The sequence below is a fragment of the Tiliqua scincoides genome, chromosome 5 (genome assembly GCF_035046505.1).
Source record: "Tiliqua scincoides isolate rTilSci1 chromosome 5, rTilSci1.hap2, whole genome shotgun sequence".
Taxonomy (NCBI): Eukaryota; Metazoa; Chordata; class Lepidosauria; order Squamata; family Scincidae; genus Tiliqua; species Tiliqua scincoides.
In genome coordinates this window covers 4,415,383-4,435,951 of record NC_089825.1, presented here as the reverse complement: position 1 = coordinate 4,435,951, position 20,569 = coordinate 4,415,383, and the positions used below count along the sequence as shown (strand labels likewise).

The 20,569-nt window shown below is 58.3% G+C and overlaps 1 protein-coding gene across 1 annotated transcript in view; it reads right to left on the bottom strand.

Moving 5' to 3' along the window:
* Window positions 1-94: 94 nt before the first annotated feature.
* AGAP3 (ArfGAP with GTPase domain, ankyrin repeat and PH domain 3) overlaps window positions 95-20,569 on the bottom strand; it is a 31,901-nt gene continuing 11,426 nt past the window's right edge. The window contains exons 2-8 of the mRNA XM_066627664.1: window positions 18,581-18,772; window positions 15,301-15,462; window positions 4,236-4,390; window positions 3,751-3,841; window positions 2,900-3,122; window positions 872-1,127; window positions 95-573 (exon numbers count right to left, since the gene is read on the bottom strand). Of these exons, the coding sequence (XP_066483761.1) occupies window positions 373-573; window positions 872-1,127; window positions 2,900-3,122; window positions 3,751-3,841; window positions 4,236-4,390; window positions 15,301-15,462; window positions 18,581-18,772 (1,280 nt within the window). The 3' untranslated portion in view covers window positions 95-372. The remainder of the gene's footprint in view (window positions 574-871; window positions 1,128-2,899; window positions 3,123-3,750; window positions 3,842-4,235; window positions 4,391-15,300; window positions 15,463-18,580; window positions 18,773-20,569) is intronic.

Sequence of the window (20,569 nt, the reverse complement as noted above, 5' to 3'; positions counted from 1 at the left end):
TTGGGCAGCTTCTCTGCTGCTGCTGCTGCTGCTGCACTCTCTTGTACATCCACAAACACAAGGCAAAGAAACCTTATTTACAGAGGGTCATATAAATATTTCCAATGTACATTTTATATACACAAGTGACCAATGGGAAAGCAGCATCCAATGGGAGGGGTCAGCTCAGGAGCCCCTGGCCTGGCCTCGAAAGCCTGCAGTGGTGCTGTGGGGCAGAAGGGACGGGGCTGGGGGAGGCCTCCCTTCCCAGTTGGGCTGCACATTCCCTTTGCCCGGGACTCGGCATGCCCGACTACTGGGCTGCCGAAATGCTCCACAGGGCCCTTGGCCTCCGCTGCCTCTGTGCAGCACTGCTCTGTCCCCAGGGTGGCCCTAGTGGGCAGCGGGGCAAGGGTCAGAGGCGTTGCTGTTGGCGTTGTGGCAGGGCATGCTGGCGCTGAGGGAGGCAGCCGGGGCATCGCTGGGGCACCCGTGCTGGAGCAGAATGTCCACACACTCCTGGCTGCCTGCGCGGCGGGCGTAGGCCAGCGGGGTCAGGCCTCGGGCATCGCGGCTTTTCACATCCACTCCATACTGTAGGGGAAAAGAGAAGCAAAGCAGCTGGTCAGGTGCCGTGGCCACCGTACTGCCTGGGGACAGGCGGGTCAGCCACAGTAGGCCTGCAGAAAGGAGGGGGAGGCCCTGTCTGTCCGACAGGAAGGGACTTCCCAGATGCCAAGATTGAGCCACCTCCAGAACCTGCAACTGTAGGTGTGTGGGGGGGGAGGGTCCTGGGCCCTGATCAGACCACAGGCTGCTGAGTGCCAGCAAACTGCCTGCAGAGCAAAGACATGCACCTCGTGTACTGGGAGACTCCGGGGCCCTCCCTTACCCAGATGAGGAGCTGTGTAAAGACCACGTTGGCCATGGCGCAGGAGAGGTGCAGGGCTGTCCGTCCGTCCCCATCGCCATAGGTCTCGTTTACCTCCTCCTTCAGGCCATGTGCAAGCAGGGTGACCACAGCCCGCAGGTCATCCTCCACCACGGCTCGCAGCAGCTGCTGGCCCAGCGGTACATCCGAATGTGGCAAGGGGGCCAGGAAGAGCTTCTGCTCGTATTTGGCCCGGATCCAGCGCTCCTTTTCGTCCCTGCAAGTGAACGGATGGGAGTGCGTGTCACAGAAGTCCCTGCCTCCCTTGAAGGCAGGAAGGGCACCCGAAGACAGACGCCCTCCCAGCCTGCCCGCCCTCCCCAGTGGTCACCATTCAGCACAAGGGCCCTCAGGAAAAGCCAGGCACTGTGCCGTTGGAGGGGGGGTGGCAGGCAGGACGGTGAGGCGACACTATCGCTGCTGCCGCCTCGCTGCCCGCACAAAGGCACAAGCGTCCAGGGGCCCGGATCGATGCAGCACCCGCTATCTGCCGCCCATTCTATCCATCTGCATCTTGCAAGCACAATCGGGATGCGGCGTGGAGCAGGCGCACTGGCTCCTGCCCCCTGACCTGCTCTTATCCACTGATAAGGCCACAGAAAGGGGGCTCTTGTCTGGGTGTCCAGATGAGTGAGTGACAGGAGAGGGACTCTCTCTCTGCAGGGATCAGGGAGGCAGCAGCCCCACCCCCCCAGGGCCAGTGCAGCCAGGCGCCGGGCTTAACCCGTTCCTCTCCGCAGGCAGGCAGGGCACACCAGAGAGTGCCAGGAGGGAAAGCAGAGCCGGGAGGGAGGTGCTCTCTCCTCCCTGCCTGGGACAGACAAAGCAGCTGGCGGCCTCCGCAAAGGCACCTCCAGGTGCTGCCTGCCAGGAGCCAGCCAGCCAGCCAGCCTCAGGTCCCCTCCCACAGCAGAGGACCAGGTGGCTTCGGAGGCCAGGCACCCAGGTTCCCTAGACTGCGCCTGGGGAGTGCTGGGCTCTCCCTCACTGCATCTCCAGTTGAATGTGGGTGGCAGTTTTTTCGCATGCCCCAGACTGGCGAGTGAGGGAAGGTCTGTGCAGTAGGTTGCATGCATTAAAAATGGGTCACTGTGTTTAATAAAGCAGCACAAGTTAAACCCAACTGCAATCTGGCGTCTTCCTTGGGGGGTGTGAGTGTAAAGAGAATGCTAGATGCAGCGGGATGCCACGATCTTGTGGTGTGTGCCCCCTGGGGCATCTGGTGGGCCACCGTGAGACACAGGAAGCTGGACTAGGTGGGCCTGATCCAGCAGAGCTCTTCTTACACTCTTATGTCCACAGTGGCCAGCCTGGTGCCCTGGGAAACAAGCAAACTGAACTCACACCTGACAAAAGCACCCAAGCTGGGAGGGGTGAACGGCCCCGGGCCCATGTTAGCCCACCCAAGTGCCCACTGGGCCAGGAGGCTCCTGCTGAGGAGTCCAGGCAAGACCACAAGAGTCCTGGGAGGGTGGAAGGCAGGGAGGAACATCCACTACCGTGTGCTCCTTTGAGTGAGGAAGGAAAGCACCCTCCATGCTCATCTCTGGCACCCACTGGGCACTGCCTGTCCACCTGTGAAGAGGGGCAGAAGTCTCTCACTCTCCCCTGCCCTGCCCTGCCCAGGGGGTCCCCCTCCTTGACTATCTTGTGGGGAAAAAGTCCACACTCAGACTGTCCTCCCTGTCAGTTCTGGGTTGGCAGGCTTCGTGGGGACTGTGGAGAAACCCACCCAGGACCACCGGGGGGACGACGACGACACCGTTCCTCACTTCCTCTGAGGCCACGCCTGCCTCCATGCACAAGCAGTGCCCTGCCCATTCCAGGGAGGAAGGGGAAGTTTCCTGAGAGCATCAGGACTGTCCTGGAGGCCCCTGAGCCAGTGACCACTTCAGGGTAGGTTGAGCCAACACAGCCCCCCTGCCTCTGCTCCTTCAAGTGGACTGTGAGGATGGTGAGAGACAAGAGGAGCTCTGCCCCCCTCCCTACCTGCAGGCTTCCGGGCCGGGTTTGGGGCAGTTCTCAACAGCTCCTTCCCAGACAGAGTTGGCCAGGGCGTTGCCGATTGCAGTCATCACCATGACCAGCTCGAGGGGCCAGTCATCCAGGTCTAGGGAGCGCACGCGCGAGAGGTGGGTGCCCAGGTTGCGGTGGATCCCAGAGCACTCAATGCAGATGAGCGCGCCCAGATTCAGGCTGGCCCAGTCGGGGTCTGCAAAGAAAAGGGGGGTTCACATCTCCCCACCCCACCCTCAGGGGTGGCCTTCCTGGCCTGGCCTAGCCCTGTGGCACAACATACGGGGACCAGCCGTCTGCGAGTCATGTGACAGAGGCAAGGCCACGCTGGGAAACGGGGCTCTCTGGCTCTGCTGCTTGGGATGGGGACTGCGCTGCCTCCTTGGCTTCTGGAGGGAGACTGGCTCTTGACAGGGGGGTAGCAAAGGCCACCCCTTGACCAGGGCGAGTGGCTGGGTCACAGCACCCACCTGCAGCCCGCTCAGGCAGTGGGGGGAGTGTCGACGTCAGTCAGGAGTAACACGGCCCTGCTCAGAGCTCACTGCCTGCTCTGCAAGGGAACTGGCAGCGGTCGAGAAGGGGGCTGGTGCCTGGGGGGGCTCACCTCTCCCTACAAGCAGCTGGCAAGTCCTGGACTGCGAAACTGCTCACCCCAGCCTCCACTGTCCAAATGGCTTTTGGGTGGCCTGCAGTGACCCCTCCTGCAGGACCCCTGCTCCCACCTGGACCCTCTGGCTGCTGTTGCCCCCTCTGCAAAGCAGCAGCAGTGCTGGTGGGGAGCGGTTCTCCCAATTCCCCCCCCCAAGACCTCCACTGTCACTCACTGGGGGCATCACAGTCAACGCAGAAGCTGTTCCCACGCACAGTGCGGACAGACTGTAGAGCGAGCGCATCAGTTTGGCTTCCCAGTCGGGCCTAAAAGAGAGACCGCCGGCAGGTTTATGAAGGGCACCCCCTCCCGCCATCTGCTTCCCCCCAGCACTCGCCAGAGCAGCAGTGTTGGTGTGGAGGACGTGGGTACCACACAGGCAGGCAGACTGGTCTGCAGAATCCAGCAGAGGAAGGACCTGCTGCCTGCGGGGGCTCACCTCTCCCTACAAGCAACAACGCCCCAGGCTCCAGGGCTGCACGGCCACCCCATGCCTCCTTGTGGCTCTGCAGTGCGGAGGACACACTCCGAGAGGGTGCTGCCCACGGCAGGGCGTGCCAGAGGAGCCCTCTGGAAACACAGCTTTGGTTGCCTCGCCCACGTGGGGCCAAGGCAGCCCACTCAGGCAGCCCCTCCCCCATGCATGATCTGGCGGCCTACCTTGTTCTTGCTGCTCTCGCAGGCCTGCAGGCTGGCCAGGATCTGGCTCTCCACAGCTTGCACCCAGAGCTCCCGCTCCTCTGCCGTGGAGGCCTCAAAGAGCCACGTCTGCCCCGTGAGAGAGACAATGATGAATTCGAAGGACTCGTCTTGCTCTGGTAAGAGAAAGGTGCTGCCCTCAGCCTGGAAGTTCTGCCCCGGCAGCCCACCCCTCCACAGGCCTATGGGTGGGCCTGTGGTGAACCCACAGCTCCCACCCGGTCAGTCCAGGTGAGGGAGTCGCCGACACCGTCACCCGTGTCCAGCTTCCAGGGGCGACGCAAGCTAACAGGACAGTGAACAGGCTCCACAACTCAGACTTTGTCGGTCTCCTTCAAGACAAGTTATGTCCGTGTTGTGCTTGAGGGTGCCCCTTGAGTGCCACAAAGCTGAGGCATTAACAGATAGCCCTTCCCTCCTCAATCAAGAGTTCACTGCATTGCCACAGACCCAGCACCAGCAAGGACGCTGGTCCCTGCCCAAAGGGACTCATGGTCTAGAAACAGATAGAGGGGGCAGAGGCAGGGCTGTTAGTGACCGTGTCTCGGATGTGCACTTGGGCTGGGTTGCGGGAGGGAAGGGACCAGGTGGTTGTGCAAAGGGCATCAGGGAGAAGCCAGCCCTGCTCCCAGCTGAGAGGGGATCGGAAGGGAGCCTGTGAGGGGGCATCCTACAAATGGTCTGAGGGGCAGCACTGTCTGAGCCCAGAGGGAGGTGGAGCTGGGAGAAGAGAGGAGGGTAGAGGCAAGACCACAGCATGATCTGAGGGTTGAGAGGTGGGGCGGCCGTGGAGGGCTCTGGAGGTCAGGAGCAGGGGCTTGAGCTGCAGCTGGGATGGGGCCTGGCTGGAAAAGGCCCCTCTCTGAAGCCCTTGAGAGCTGCCAGCTGATGCGGGTGCACCAGGCAGCTATGTGCTCCAAGGCTGGCAAAGGGGTTTCAGGCGGGGCGTGATGCGACCAGAGAGGGGACGACTATGGCGACAGACTCTGGGATGGGGGCGAGGGGTTGGGTGAGCCAGCAGCAGGAGGAGCTGGGGAGGGGATCCTGAGGGGTGCAAGTTCCACTCTGGATGTCCAGCAGTGCTAACGCGATTGCTGGTTGCGTTTGTAGAACCATGGCCTTCAGGGCCTGAGAAGCAGAGGTTGCACTGTACTCCATGCTGGTCAGACCCCCTCTAGAGTGCTGCTGCATTCAATTCTGGGCACCACACCTGCAGAAGGATGCAGCCAAACCGGAGCAGGGTCCAATTAGGGGGGTAAGGATAGCCGGAGGCCTGGAAAGCAGACCTAGGAGAAAAGGTGGTGGGAACTCGGTACGTTCAGCCTGGGGGACGGACGAGGGGGGGACAAGACTGCGCTCTTCAAACCCCTGATGGGCCACCACAGGGAGGCAGGCAAAGATTTGTTTTCTGTTGCTTTGGAAGAAGGGGTGGGATCTCAGGGGCTCAAACCACAGCAGGGCAGATCCTGGGTGGATTTCAGAAAGACACTCTTAGAGCAATCAGACACTGGAACCGACTCCGGAGGGACATGGCAGGTCCTCTCTCTCCAGATGTCTCCAAGCAGAGGCTGGATGGTTGGAAGTGCTCCAGGAAGGCCTGTCCTGCTCAAAGCAGGGGGTGGACTAGGTGGCCCTGAATACCTCTTCCAACTAAGAGTGTCAAATACCACCGTGTGCCCAATTTATCTTCAGCCTGAGTCCAATCCTGAGCCCCTTCAACCAGCAAAGCGGTTCTTTTGAGTTTTATCAGACCATCCAGCCTGTCCTGCTGGTGAGGCTGTCGCTCTTTCATTCCTGCCTCCTGCAAAGGCCAAGCCTAACAGTGCAAGCCTGCTGGTGGAGACAGACCATGGCCCCAGGGCCTGTCCCCCTGCCCCTGACCTCCTGTGCCCCTCAGTCCCCATGAGCACAACGATTCCCTTCCCAGCACAGGCCATCACTCTCTCCAACCCACATGAAAGCTTGCAGGAAAAGCCAGGGGTCTCTTTGCAGCAAAGCTGCTGCTGCCCAAAATGTTCTGAGCTTCAGCATCCTCTCTGTCTGTCCTGGAGAGGAAGCAGATCAGGGCTGAAAAGCCAGGGGAACACCAGGGCTTGTGGAGACACAGGTGGGAGCAAGCAGAAGAAGCCAGGCTGCAGAGCAGGTACCCTCGCTGGGGCACTGACAAACTCTGCTGCCCTCTCCTTAAAGCGAATGGCTCTTGAGACAGTTCCTGGTGCTTCAGCACTCTGTCTTCTCATTCTTCCCCTTCTCCAGTGCCAAGGTAGCTTCTTCCAAGCCTCCTATTTGGACTGAAGTGCTGGGGCTTCAGGCCCTCCTGGACCACCACTCCTACCTCCCCCAGCAGTGTGCACTGAATTCAGTGTGCCCCCCCCCAGCAGTGTGCACTGTGAGGTCTGAAGACCTTGGGCAGAAACTGCTGCCCAAACAGCCCCTCCTGACCAAGGAATTATGTCAGATAGAGGTTGAAAGAGAAGATGTTTCAGACCTCACTGATAAATTAAAGATCAATAAATCACCAGGCCCTGATGGCATCCACCCAAGAGTTATTAAGGAATTGAAGAATGAAGTTGCTGATCTCTTGACTAAAATATGCAACTTGTCTCTCAAAATGGCCATGGTGCCAGAGGCTTGGAGGATAGCAAATGTCACACCAATCTTTAAAAAGGGGAGGCAACTCAGGAAACTATAGACCAGTCAACCTAACATCTATACCAGATAAGATGGTGGATTGCCTCATTAAAAATAGAATCTCAAAACAGAGACTAACAAGCCTTGCAGAGGGAGAATCAGCATGGCTTCTGTAAGTGTAAGTCTTGCCTCACAAACCTTTTAGAATTCTTTGAAAAGGGCAACAGGCATATGGATGCGGGAGAACCCATGGACATTACATATCTGGACTTTCAGAAGGTGTTCAACACGGTCCCTCACCAAAGGCTACTGGAAAAACTCCACAGTCAGGGAATTAGAGGGCAGGTCCTCTCCTGGATTGAGACCTGGTTGAAGACCAGGAAACAGAGAGTGGGTGTCAATGGGCAATTTTCACAACGGAGAGAGGTGAAAAGCGGCGTGCCCCAAGGATCTGTCCTGGGACCGGTGCTCTTCAACCTCTTCATAAGTGACCTGGAGACAGGGGTGAGCAGTGAGGTGGCTAAGTTTGCAGACGGCACCAAACTTTTCCGAGTGGTGAAGACCAGAAGTGATTGTGAGGAGCTCCAGAAGGATCTCTCCAAACTGGCAGAATGGGCAGCAAAATGGCAGAAGCGCTTCAATGTCAGTAAGTGTAAATTCATGCACATTGGGGCAAAAAATCAAAACTTCACATATAGGCTGATTTGTTCTGAGCTGTGTATGACAGATCAGGAGAGAGATCTTAGGGGGGTGGTGGACAGGTCGATGAAAGTGTTGACGCAATGTGCGGCGACAGTGAAGAAGGCTAATTCTATGCTTGGGATCATTAGAGAAGGTATTGAGAACAAAACAGCTAATAAATAGATCTGCACAACAACAATGGCTGTTGTACAAATCTATGGTAAGGCTACACCTGGAGTATTGTGTCCAGTTCTGGTCGCCGCATCTCAAAAAGGGCACAGTGGAGATGAAAAAGGTGCAAAAGAGAGCGACTAAGATGATTACTGGGCTGGGGCACCTTCCTTATGAGGAAAGGCTACGGCGTTTGGGCCTCTTCAGCCTAGAAAAGAGATGCCTGAGGGGGGACATGATTGAGACATACAAAATTATGCATGGGAAGGATAAAGTGGATAGAGAGATGCTTTTTACACTCTCACATAACACCAGAACCAGGGGACATCCACTCAAATTGAGTGTTGGGAGAGTTAGGGCAGACATAAGAAAATATTTCTTTACTCAGCATGTGGTTGGTCTGTGGAAATCTTTGCCACAGGATGTGGTGACGGCATCTGGCCTGGATGCTTTTAAAAGGGGATTGAACAAGTTTCTGGAGGAAAAATCAATTACGGGTTACAAGCCATGATGTCTATGTGCAACCTCCTGAATGTAGAAATGGGCTCTGTCAGATGCAAGGGAAGGCACCAGGATGCAGGTCTCTTGTTGTCTGGTGTGCTCCCTCAGGCATTTGGTGGGCCACTGTGTGATACAGGAAGCTGGACTAGATGGGCCTATGGCCTGATCCAGTGGGGCTGTTCTTATGTTCTTATGAATTCTCCTCTAAGTTTGGTGTTTGTTTTGGCCCCTTCTTCAACTGTGATTTTAATGGTATTTTTATTATATTTCTTTTTAGGGGTTTTATTGTGTTTTAATTGTTGTAACTTGCCTTGGCCATCTTCTATTTTGTAAAGAGGATAAGGTGGGGTATACTACTACTACTACTACTAAGGGTTGGACCTTAGTATCTGCGGGGTATCTCTTCCTGGAAACTCCCACGGATACGGAAACCCACAAATAATGAAATTTGTGGGTGGGCCCACCTTTTCCTCCGGGACGCGACAGGAAGAGTCCTTCTGCACAAGGTCTCCCTGGATAGAAGGCCTGCTGGAGGCCTGTGAAAAGCACTTCTGGTTTTCAGTTGAAAACCAGAAGTGCCTTTCAGAGGCCTCCAGCAGGCCTTGCACAGACTCCTTGGGCCTCAGAAGCCAGCCTCCAGACACGTCCAGAAGACTCTGGGAGGTCCATGGAAGTCCTCCTGACCTGCATTAGGTCCAGTCCCTGGGTCCTGAACCCTCAGGCAAGGAGGGCCAACCTGCATTACATACTGCTTCTCAAACAGAGTAGTTCACAAAGCAGCTTACACAGTAACATAAATCAAGAAGCAGGTACCCAGAGGACTCACAGCCACAGCCATGGGGAAAGGTGCCCTGGCTGGGCAATGAGGGGTGGCTGCTCTCCCCCTGCAAAACAGAAGAGACCCCACTCTGAAGTTTGCCTCTTGGCCCAGTGCACAAGGACAGCAACAGGGAGCTCAGAACAAACGTTCACGGAGCATTGCAAGGCAAGATGAATGTGCCGCCTCTGGCAGACAAGGCATGCAGGGAGTGGTGTTGGGGAGGGGACTCGGGCGGTTCCCACCCTTGAATAGAGATACTGCTTGGGTACATCCCAAGTGCCAAGGCTGAGCCATGCTGGAACCGCCAGAGAAAGGGGAAGTTTGAGCTTAGAACACGGCCTCTAGGCATTTCCTTCATAAATAAGCCAGGGGTGGGCACGGCCATCTTGCACAGTCCATGTGCTCATTTTTGCTGGTAGGTGGAAAGTTCACCCAGGAATGAACCAGACTAAGGACCTTAGAAGGCATCGCTAACCTGTACTCGCTGCTCCTGAGTCCACAGACTTCCTCTGGCCTTCCGTTCCATGACCTGCACATGAGCCTGCAGCTCTCTCCTGTCCACCTCTGGCTTAAGTGACCCATGCACACATGGGGCATGAAACAGAAGGGGCAGGGCCGTGAAGCAACCCCTTGAGAGGAGGCTCAGGATGCCCAAATGTGGAATGACTGGAAGAAGCTGGGGGGGGGGGAGAGTCTGTAGGGGAAGCAGCCAGGATGCAGCATCTGGGAGGGAACCCAGAGCCACATCTGGACTGGCACTCCTCTTCCAGGGACAGAGTGTGGCCAGTCCAGGGGGGACGACGACGACACAAAGCGCAGGTCAGGAGGAGCTTGCCCTTTTCTGCGGTAGTGTTTAAGAGAAGTCACAGCTGGGGACAGGAAGGGTGGCACTGAGCAGCTCTGGGGGGGTACACTGACCCCCCCACTCTGCATGGAAGCACCGGCTCCCACCCCATGAGGTAGGCCTGCCTTGTCACTACCAGCTCCAGAGTGGCAGTCAGTGGACGGAAAGACTAATCCCACCCCATGTCACAGCACATGCTCCAGCTCAGAGCAAAATGATGTGTAATTACCTAATTAGTGTTATGCAAATAATTTCCTCTGCTCTGCAACACTGCTTCCCAGCCCTCACTTAAAGGGAGGGTGGGAGAAAGGTGCTGGGGGCCTGGCAGCTATGGACCCACCTTTTGCTGTGCTTTGTGCCCCCCCCCCACTGGGCACTCTCTTCTTGTGGGCCTTTTGCAAGAATGCCAGCTGTGCTCCCTTGGGGGGGGGAGCCAGGCCCCCCTCCCCTGTCCTGACCCCATCAGAATCACATGCTGCATGATCCCATGTCAGGGTCCTGCCTGGGGGGGGGGGTTCGAACTATGCCTGCCTCCCAGAGCTCCCAACCCACTGCTGCATGGGTCTTGAATGGGAGGAGACCGGAGCAGTGGCTGGCTGACAGGGGAGAAGTGGCAGGTGCTGTGGGGCCTGGCCTCCCTTCTCCAGGCAGGAGCTCGGGGCAGGAAGCACCAGCTCGTGAGAGGCCAAGGGTGCTGGCTGGTGCAGGGATGCGGCTGTCGCTCCACTCCCTCCCAGGGTGGCACTGCTAAGTCTTGGCAAGTATTGCCACCTAGTGGCAAAAAGTCCTGCAGGCCTGGAGGGCATTGCGGAGGGACACACAGCAGGCACCTTCCCCCTGATGCCCCCCTCGTTTCTGATGCTGTCACCACTTCTTCTCGCAGCTCCAGTTCACCTGGATGGCTGCTGAATGCCTGCAGCCTCCCCAGCAAGCCCCCCCCATGCCTGTGCAGTTCTCCACCCCCAACTCGCTTCTTAATACTGTGTGCCCATTTTCCAGACATGACCGCCACTCCTGCTGTTTCAAAGGCCGACGGAAGCGACGCCTCCAAAGTTACTCCGGTCTTCTCAAGGCCCACCAGTTTGCACTGAAGCTGGAAGTGGGGAGGGGGGAAATGAAGGCCCTGTTGGAGTTTGGGGGTCCCCCGACACTCCCACCAATGCAGGCAAGCGGCTAGACCTGTGCAAGGCACCCCGTGGCTGGTTTCTCCGTCATTCTCAGGGGACCAAAAATGCAAGGAGTGGGACGACGACAGGGCATTGCCCATCTCTGTAGGATTCCAGAGCTGAAACACGGGACGGCCCAACACCTCCACGCAGCCTCCACTCCTCCCGCCCTCCCCCAGATTGCAGTGCATTCCTTTGGGCCCAGCAGCTGACGCTCCCCCCAACTCATTAGCTCAGTGACTGGCCAACTGAGAAATTAGAGGCACATTTGGGTAATTTGACAAGGGACTGGGGTGGGCCCTGCTAGCAGGAGTGCCAGGCCGGGCGAGGGGGCTGCTTCTGGCTGGCACAGAGCCCCACTCCCGGCTCTGCTGTGGGTGGGGGGGGGGCTGACAAGAGGTGGGGAAGCAGCACAGGCGGCAGGCTCCCAGGGAATTAGTGGGCAGTGACACGAGCGAGCGCCTCGCCTGATTATTTTTTGATGATGTTTTACAGACCGCGTGCTCCGGACTGGAGTGCTCTGGAAGGCAGGCAGGCAGCTCGGGAGCTGCTAATGGGCGTTAACCTCATGACCTCCTCTCCGACGCTGCCTCAGCAACAAGCCCTCCAAACGAGAGGGAAATTAACGGGGGCACTGTGGGAGCAGGGGAGCGAGGCCCAGGAGCGGACTTCCCAGGCAGGCCCCCCCACACCTTTGTCCTGCTGGGGGGCGCGAGGCGGCTTCTGCAGAGGAGCCAGAGCCTCATTCTGCCATTGGACGTAGGTCCCACGTGGGTCTGCCCCCTGAGGGGCCCCCTCTGGCCTCCCCAGAAAAGGAGCAGGTTCACCAGTCCTCCTCAAAGAGGGGCTTGCTTGGGGGGGCACTTTGTAACAAGCCCCAGAAATCCCCCCCCCCAAGTCATGCTGCTCATTGGCTCCTTCCAGGGGAACTGGCCCAGAACAGGGTGAAGTTCTGGCTGCCCACTGGCACAGCACTCCGAGAGGCACTTGGGATCTCCACAAGGGAGCTGGCGTTGGGGAGCGAGCGGCAGGCGGTGCCATTCGTAAATGTCACTGCGCTACCGCCTCATTTTGCAGCTCATTAAACCCAATATTCCTAACCTGTATTAGTGCATCAGGGACAGCCCCCCTTCTCTCCCCCTCCGCATCACCAAGCAACCAGCACAGGCAAGGGACAGGGAGGAACCCAGAAGGTCTCTGCCTCCGGGAGGTGCAGGACTCTGAGGGCATTGGGAGGGCAGCGGGAGCGGAGCGGGCTGGCACAAGCGCTGCCCAAGTAGAGACTCAGGGGTTGGTGGCTGGGACAGGGCAAAGAGGGCCACGGACGCCCCTTGGCTCCAAGGAGAAAGAGAGCGCAACCCAGTGGTAAGGAGAAGGGCAGGGCGTAGGTGTCCTGAGCATGGAAGGGGCCTGGCGCCTGAGGCTCCAGGCAGAGCATCCAGGAGGGGTAGCAGAAGTGACACCAGAGACACCGTCACCCCCCACAATCTGGCAGGCACTGCTCAGGGGGCGCTGCCAGCCAGCATTCATCATCATCATCATCATCATCATCATCATCATCATCATTGCCCCAACACATCTCTGGGCTGGCCATCCGTTCTCCCGCAGACTGCAATGCTCACCGACCAAGTGCTTCATCTGCTCATTGCTCAGGAAGAGACAAAGGGGCTCTCAGCCCCATGCCATGTGCCCCGTGCCCCTCCGCCACCCAGGAGCAGGCTGGAGCCCCACAGCAGCCTTACCGCGCCCACTCACAGGAACACAGAGAAGCTTGCTCGAGCTGGGCCTTGGGACCCCACTCCTGCTCTGCCCACCATCACAGCAAGGAGGCTTGACACAACCCTGTGCACTTGGCAGACGCTCCCTTGACACAGTGGTAGCAGCAATGCGCTCTCGCTCTCTCTCTCTCTCCTTAACATGCGGCCACGTAAAGAAGCGACAGCCCCGCGCGTGATTTATGATACTTCAGAACAACGACGATGCAATCGCACGGCACGTCCTCGCCTCTGATTACCTCCTAAATGAGATAAACTGATGGCAATTCATCCCGAGACCTCACCCTCTCTCCCAGGGTGCCAACCTGAGCAACTGAGACCTGCCTGCCTGCCTGCCTGCCTGCCGGGAGGGAAGGAGGGCCCCCAAGCCCAAAAGGCCTCTGTTGCCACACAGCCAGCTTCATGGGGGGAAGCCCACTGCGTGTGTGCCTGTCTGACAGGGGCCACGGGGAGGGGAGGGACTTCTCCTTGCCTTCAGGTTCCTGGGCACTGCAGAAGTCAGGCATGGGTAGAGTGCAGGGGCAATGTCTGGGGGCAAAACAAGGACCCAGGCCACCTCTCCCATTGATCCCCACCCATCACAAGCTCACCCATTTGATTGCATGGGCTGATGCAGCTAGGGAGAAATGGAGGCTGAGAGGACAAGCAAGGGCTGAGTCCCCCTGAGCTTCTGAGGGCCCCCTCCCAGTCCCAGAAGAGCCCTCCTGGATCAGGCCAGAGGCCCATCTAGTCCAGCTTCCTGCATATCACAGTAGCCCACCAGATGCCTCAAGGAGCACACAAGACATCCTGATGCCACTCCCTTGCATCTGGCATTTGATGTTAGAATGAGGTGAGACCTAGGGTAAAGAAGGACCCCCACTGGAAATGTGTGGGACTCCTCAAGCACATGAACCCCCCCCCCCAAGTTGCCACAGCCAACATGCCTGGGGTGGGGGAAGGGGAATGTGACCCTTTGCGCACCCTGCCACCCACCCTCAGACAAGCCTTTTCCAAGCCAACAGGTGGTGCATGGGTCATGGGGAATCTGCCCACTCTCAGCACACCAGAGACATGTCAGCAAACGGACAACCCATGCGCTGCCCTGCCCCCAACACCTGGTCCTGACTTGCAGAAGAGAGCAACCAAAATGATTACTGGGCTGGGGCACCTTCCTTATGAGGAAAGGCTACTGTGTTTGGGGTTCTTCAGCCTAGAAAAGAGGCGCCTGAGGGGGGACATGATTGAGACATACAAAATCATGCAGGGGATGGACAGAGTGGATAGAGAGACACTCTTTTCCCTCTCACATAACCCCAGAACCAGGGGACATCCACTAAAACTGAGAGAGAGAGGACAGATAAAAAAAAATATTTCTTTACCTAGCGTGCAATTAATCTGTGGAACTCCTTGCCACAGGAAATAGTGATGGCATCTTGCATAGACGCCTTTAAGAGGCTACTGGACAAAATTCTGGAGAAAAAGTTCATCACAGGTTACAAGTCGTGGTAAGTATATGCAAGGTCCTGGTTTTAGGGGTAGGCTACCTCAGATTGTCAGATGCAGGGGAGGGCACCAGGACGCAGGTCGTGTCTTGCTGTCTTGTGTGCTCCCTGAAGATGCGGTGGGCCACTGTGAGATACAAAGAGCTGGACTACATGGGCCTTTGGCCTGCACCAGCGGGGCTCGCCTGATGTTCTTACACCCCCACCAGGGGCCTGGTTGAGGCAAGAGCCTTCTTTGCATTCCTGTCAGAGATGCAAACAGCTTCGGAGTTGCTTGTCCCGTTCTGATGGGACCATGACATCATGCTGCACCCCCACTAAACATGGCTTGGGGCTGGGAGGGAGCCGTGTCTGGCTGGCCTGGCCACCGTCTGCTTCCCTTCTGGAGGCTTCAGGGTGTGCGAGACTGCAGGGTCCAAGAGTCCTCACCTGCCATTCCAAAAGGGGCCACGTGCTAGCCTGGGACAGCTGCCCACTTCCTCACACTGCAATGAGAGGAGGAGCCCCCCCCCCCACCTTAGCACAAAGAACGTTGTAGGAAGGGCGGAGACAGGAAGCAGGGGGCAAGATGGTCTCAGAATGTGTCCCTGGCTCCTCCAAAATGGACTCCTCACCCCTGGAATGCTGCTGGTTGAGGGGAAGGAGGCGGCTGCACGCACCAGCCTGGAGCTAGGATTTCGGGTTACTCTTCCCCCCACACCAGCATGGACCAAGCAGCACAAAGGCTTCAGCAGGCCCTGGCACTGGTGACCCCCTCCCTTGAGGCACCCCACCCCTGGAGTGCCTGGAGTGCCCTGGCTCCGGAGGAAGCCCCAGAGCCACCACCTCACCCAGACCCCTTGCAGGGTCTTCTGCTCTGCTCTCCCCAGGCACAGAGCAAAGGGGAAGAAGCAGCCACAGCCGCCCAGCAGTCAGGCTCCTGTCTGCGGAGAAGCAGACCCCCCTTCAGGTACCTTCCGCCGCAGTGCTTGTCCCCTCCGGCCGGCCAGTGCCCGTGCTCTTTTTCCGGCGATGCTTCTTCCGGTTGGCAAGCGGGGAGGGCGGGGGCTCCAGCTTGGGGCTTGCTGCACTGGACACGTTGGGGTTAGAGCTGAGTGTGTCTGTGGCGCCGTTGGCTGCAGGCAGAGAGAGGACAGATCAGCGCAGCCCCCAGGCCCCCACTGGCGTGCCCTTCCATGGGCACCCCTCCAGAGTGGCTGGAACACCTCCCCTGGAGTGCTGCAGGGCCAGGCCCAGCACTCAGAGGGGGCACCCAAGACACGGCAGCCTCCCCCCACTCCCAGGCACTGGGGCAGGAACGGGACGCTCTCGGTAGCAGGCGCCTGCTGTGGCACTGAAGAGACGTCTCAGCCTTGGCTGCCACGCGCCACATTTATCCTCAATCATACTGTTCCTTACAATTAATAGCAGAATTAGAAACAATCAGGAGCTGGCTAATTACTGTCAATTAGAGTGCGCTAATCAAGCTCCGATCACACAGGCGCGCACACGCTGCCGCGGCTTCTCACCATTAAATGTCAAATTTCATTAGAGACCAGCAACAAAATCAGAACCTGACATTCAGCCCGGTGGCACTTGGCTTCCAATCAGCAGCAGTGCTAGAAATTCCAGGACCTGCCCAGGGGCAAGTCCGGCCCCACCACAGCCCCAGATCCCCCAACCCTCCAGAGCGATCTTGGTGCCTCCACAAGGGGAGGGGGTCACCCTGCCTCTCAACCCACAGACCACCGCCTACTCTCCAGCCGAGGCCTACAGTTTCCAGGCAGCCAAGTCTGATCTGGACAGGCGAGGAACCGCAGGCACTGGGGGCCACTTGCTCTCACTCAGGGCTGGACTGGAGGGGCCGGGGAACAGAGCCGTGCGCTGAGAAAAGGCTTTGGACAACCCCACATGCAAGTGTGGCCTCCCAGCTCCCTTCCCTCAGGCAGGTGGGGGGGGGGTCATTAAACAGACACAGGTGAGCCTGCCGGGATCCAGGTGTGGGCCACTTCCTGGACCCCACTTTTAGCCAAGTGAGAAGGGAAAGAGCTTAATGGAATAAGCCTTTTGCCCCCACCCTACAAAGACAGCTAAGAGAAGGCCTCTTTATCCCACTCAGCCTTGAGCAGCCTGAAGGACAAAGCCACAGGAAAGCTTCAACGGGGGGGGGGCACGCTCTGGAAAACAGGGTACCCGTGACCTCTGACTACCCTGAGTACCCGACTACCCCTGATACTCTGGGATCCTCTGAGGTGATGCCGAGGCATCCAGGAAGGGCTCCTCCTTCCCATTGGTTGGGGCTGCTGCCGGCACCCACACAGCCCAGCTCTGCCCCCAGAGAAGCCTCCCCCGGCCAAAGGAATGACTGCTGAGCCTCCCCAGTAGGCAATGGAGGGTGGGGCACTTGTGGCAGGCGGCAGACGTGGGGACAACTATACAGGAATGACGTGTTAGAGGAGGTGCCCCCCCATTTCCCAAGGGATAACCACTGGTGAGCCCCACCCCAGGACAAGTCTTCCCACTCTTTCTTCCACAGTCGGGGGCCTCACCCCCCCCCCCACAGGATCTCTTAGGTCCCTCTCCACAGGACAGTGCAACCAGGATGCAAGATGTGCACATGGGGAGGGTGCGAGATGCAGCCTGCCCTGGGGCCCAGCTGGCAGCACACCATTCAGGCCATCCTGGGCAAAGGACCTGGGAAAGAAGACTGCCCAGCTACAGGGCCTCAAGGCCACCTGCTGACAACAAGTGGCGCCAAACCCCAGGGACCATCAGCCCATTCCAGAGTGAGGAAGGAGCTGGGGGCCCCTCCGTTCCAGGCATGCTCACTCCTCACCCCCCACTTGGGGCATGCTTTGCGCAACCTCTCTTCCCCCAGGCAGGTGCTGAGCCCTGGCTCCGGGCAGCGAACCGCACGGCAGCGCAAGAAGGGGCAGCGCCGGAGCCCTCCCCACGCCCGCACAGCCGCGCGCTCACTGCCGCCAGCCCCACTCACTCGCTCTGCCCCATCAGCAGTAACAGTCTGATTAATTCGCTTCCAGCGGGGAGCTGATGGGGCCGATGATGGAGGCGCTGCATCAGGCGCACCGAAATTGATAGTTTTTCACAGTTACAAATGAGGAGCCTCCCCAGCTCCAAATGGCGGCGGCGCAGTCGGACTCCGGTAATGATCATAAAGAGGCTCTCTTTAAACTGCGAAAGCCCCTGGGAGCGAGGGGGGGCGGCTGCCGCGCTAATGAGAACGACAAGGGGGCGAGCAGGCATGGAAATGGCTCCGCCACTCTTGATGTGCATTTAACTGCTTTTTTAGTGCGGTGGCAGAGCCAGGAAGCACCAAGTGATGGATGCCGCACAGAGGCATTTATTTTCCAATTCGGCAAAGTGGCTACGTTGGGAAATGTATGAATTATTTTAATTCACTCGACTGTCCTGAAACATCCGTGCAGGAGAGAGGGAGGGAGGCGGGCAGGCAGGCGAGGTTCTGGCGCACTTAGCTCGGCCAGCCCGCCAAGGACGCTGCCTGCCCCAGGACTGCCCCCCAGCCGAGCCAGTCTGCTCCACACCTGGCTGGGGGTGGTGGTAGAGGAGCCCTCTGCTGTCCCAGATTGGTCAGTGGCTCCCACAAGCCCCCCAGCATCACCTCCCCGCCCTGCAGTTCTGCCACCTCCTTCAAGAGATTCTTTGCTCTGGCCTGGGTCTGCCTGCTTGGTTCCTCCTTCATACTCCTAATTAAGCACCTTGAGGGGAAGCGTCCTGGGGCAGGGACCCATTCCGAGCATCCACAGGAAGAAACTCTGCTTGATGACTCTCCCTCAGCAGAGGAGAAATGTGCCCACATGTGCATTTCTGGCCTCTGCCTGCACCCCTTTAGCCCCACAAGCAGAAGCAGCCATGGGTGTTGCAGAGAAGAGGTGTGGCTGGACAGACAGCATGGTGAGGGGTAGTGAGGCTGCCTGCCTGGCGTGGGAATGCTCCCGAGCCAGCCCAGAAGGGGCACACTTTGCGGTCTGTCCAAGATGACACGTGCTTGCTGCAAGGCCCACAGGCCCCTTCAGTGTCCGCAAAATAACCCTGCATTCTGAAGGAGGACTGTCTGAGCCTGCAAGGTATTCCACACGCGGCCGGCAGGGAGCACTGAGGCTGGCTCAGGGCCACTGAGTGAGAATTTATGGCAGACTCAGGCTGAGGACAACCAGACCCTGCGCGACTGCACAGCAGCAGCAGCAGCGCCCAAGCCAAGTGGGTGTTACTCACCAGGGCTGGACGCGCCGCCAGGTATGACAACCGCTTCGTTCCACTGGTCAGCGCTGGAGACAGAGTAGGAGCGCTGGTGAATGCCCCCACCAGGGCCACCGTCCGGCTTCATGCCAAAGCCACCCAGGTTGGTGCTGCTGCCGCCGGAGCGCTCCGAGTGCAAGGAAGTGCTGCTGGCCGAGTGGGGAGCGCCTGTGTGGGGAGGAGAGAAGGGGTCACTTCAGGGAAAGCAGTGTGGGAGAAGGGCAGAGGCAGCTCCCCCCAGCAGCACAACCTCCTGACACCCACAAGGGCATAAGAACATAAGAACATAAGAACAGCCCCACTGGATCAGGCCATAGGCCCATCTAGTCCAGCTTCCTGTATCTCACAGCGGCCCACCAAATGCCCCAGGGAGCACACCAGATAACAAGAGACCTCGTCCTGGTGCTCTCCCCTACATCTGGCATTCTGACTTAACCCATTCCTAAAATCAGGAGGTTGCGCATACACATCATGGCTTGTACCCCATAATGGATTTTTCCTCCAGAAACTTGCCCAATCCCCTTTTAAAGGCGTCTAGGCTAGACGCCAGCACCACATCCTGTGGCAAGGAGTTCCACAGACTGACCACGCGCTGAGTAAAGAAATATTTTCTTTTGTCTGTCCTAACCCGCCCAACACTCAATTTGAGTGGATGTCCCCTGGTTCTGGTATTATGTGAGAAGGGTTGCTCAGAGACTAGCAAGACACCCCCCAGAAGGAAATGCAAAGGGTGCCCTCAGGGCCTTCTCTCAATGGCCACACTGGCTGCTGTGGGAGTTGGTGGAAGCAAGTTCCAGAATTAAGGGGGGGGGGGGCTCACAGGCCAGGCTGTTGATGCTCACAGAGCTCCACCTGGTGCTGCAGGATGGGGGGGGCGATCTGGCAACAAAGGGGAAAGAATTCCATGGGGAGCTTCGTTCCGATGACCCAGTCATGAACTTGGTTGCAGGTGTCAATGTGCGCCCGCCCCGCCCCCCCACGGTAGACTGCACCAGGCTGTGTGGTTTCACGGGGCTGCTCTGCCCACCAACAGTCCCTCTTCCCACACCTGGCCAGAGGGTTTACGCTGGGCCCTGCAGGCCCTGGCTTGCCTCAGGTGCTCTGCCCTCACTAGGCAAGGCTCCTGCTCTCCTGGCCTGCAAGAGCAAGGGGGATGTCTGACCTGGCAGTGGGGTGCGGGGTTCCTCCTCATCCCACTGCCACTGCAGCCCAGCAGGGAAGGGCTTTGAAGGCTAAAAAAGAGGTCATTGGCAGGACTGGGGGGGGGGGAGCCTCGCTGTACAGGTCCCTGGCCACTAAGTCTTCATTTGGGACCTTCTTCCCCCCCCCCATGGTAGAGTCCAGCCACACACACATCCAAGGAAGAGAGTGGCAGGACTTGGGAGACACAAAGGAGTCCTGAACCTCACCTTGGTGGGGGGGATGGGACACACCAAGCACAGAAATGAAGAGGCTGGCTGGGGAAGAGCAACCAGATCAAGGCCCCCCTGTCTGGGACAAGCAGGAGGAGGGGGTAACACTACCCAAATGCTGTTGCAGAAAAGTCAAGGCAACTCACTTCATGAACTTGCCAACTGACTTGTGTGTCTGCCTCAACCCCCACGCCCCCTCCCCATGCTGGTAACAGGCTAGACTCCTTCAGCCCTCCACCCTGACTTCACCCATCCTTGCATCTCAACCACTCCGAGGCACAGCCAGTCTCTTAAAAGGCAACCACCAACAGGACCAAGGGGAAGCCCACCAAAACCACTGCTGCGCTGCCATTCTGCACCCAGGATACTGAAAACAAGGACGCCTGAGACCCGCTCCTGGGAAGCCTTCACTGCTGAGGCCCAACAGGCTTCCACGCAGGACTGCACAGTGCCTGCGCCAGCAGCCCCCCAGGATTTCAAGGCCACCAGGAGCAATGACGCACAGAGAGGGGAGGACAAGTGCGGGGTGGGGGCCCCTGGAGAGGCTGAGAGA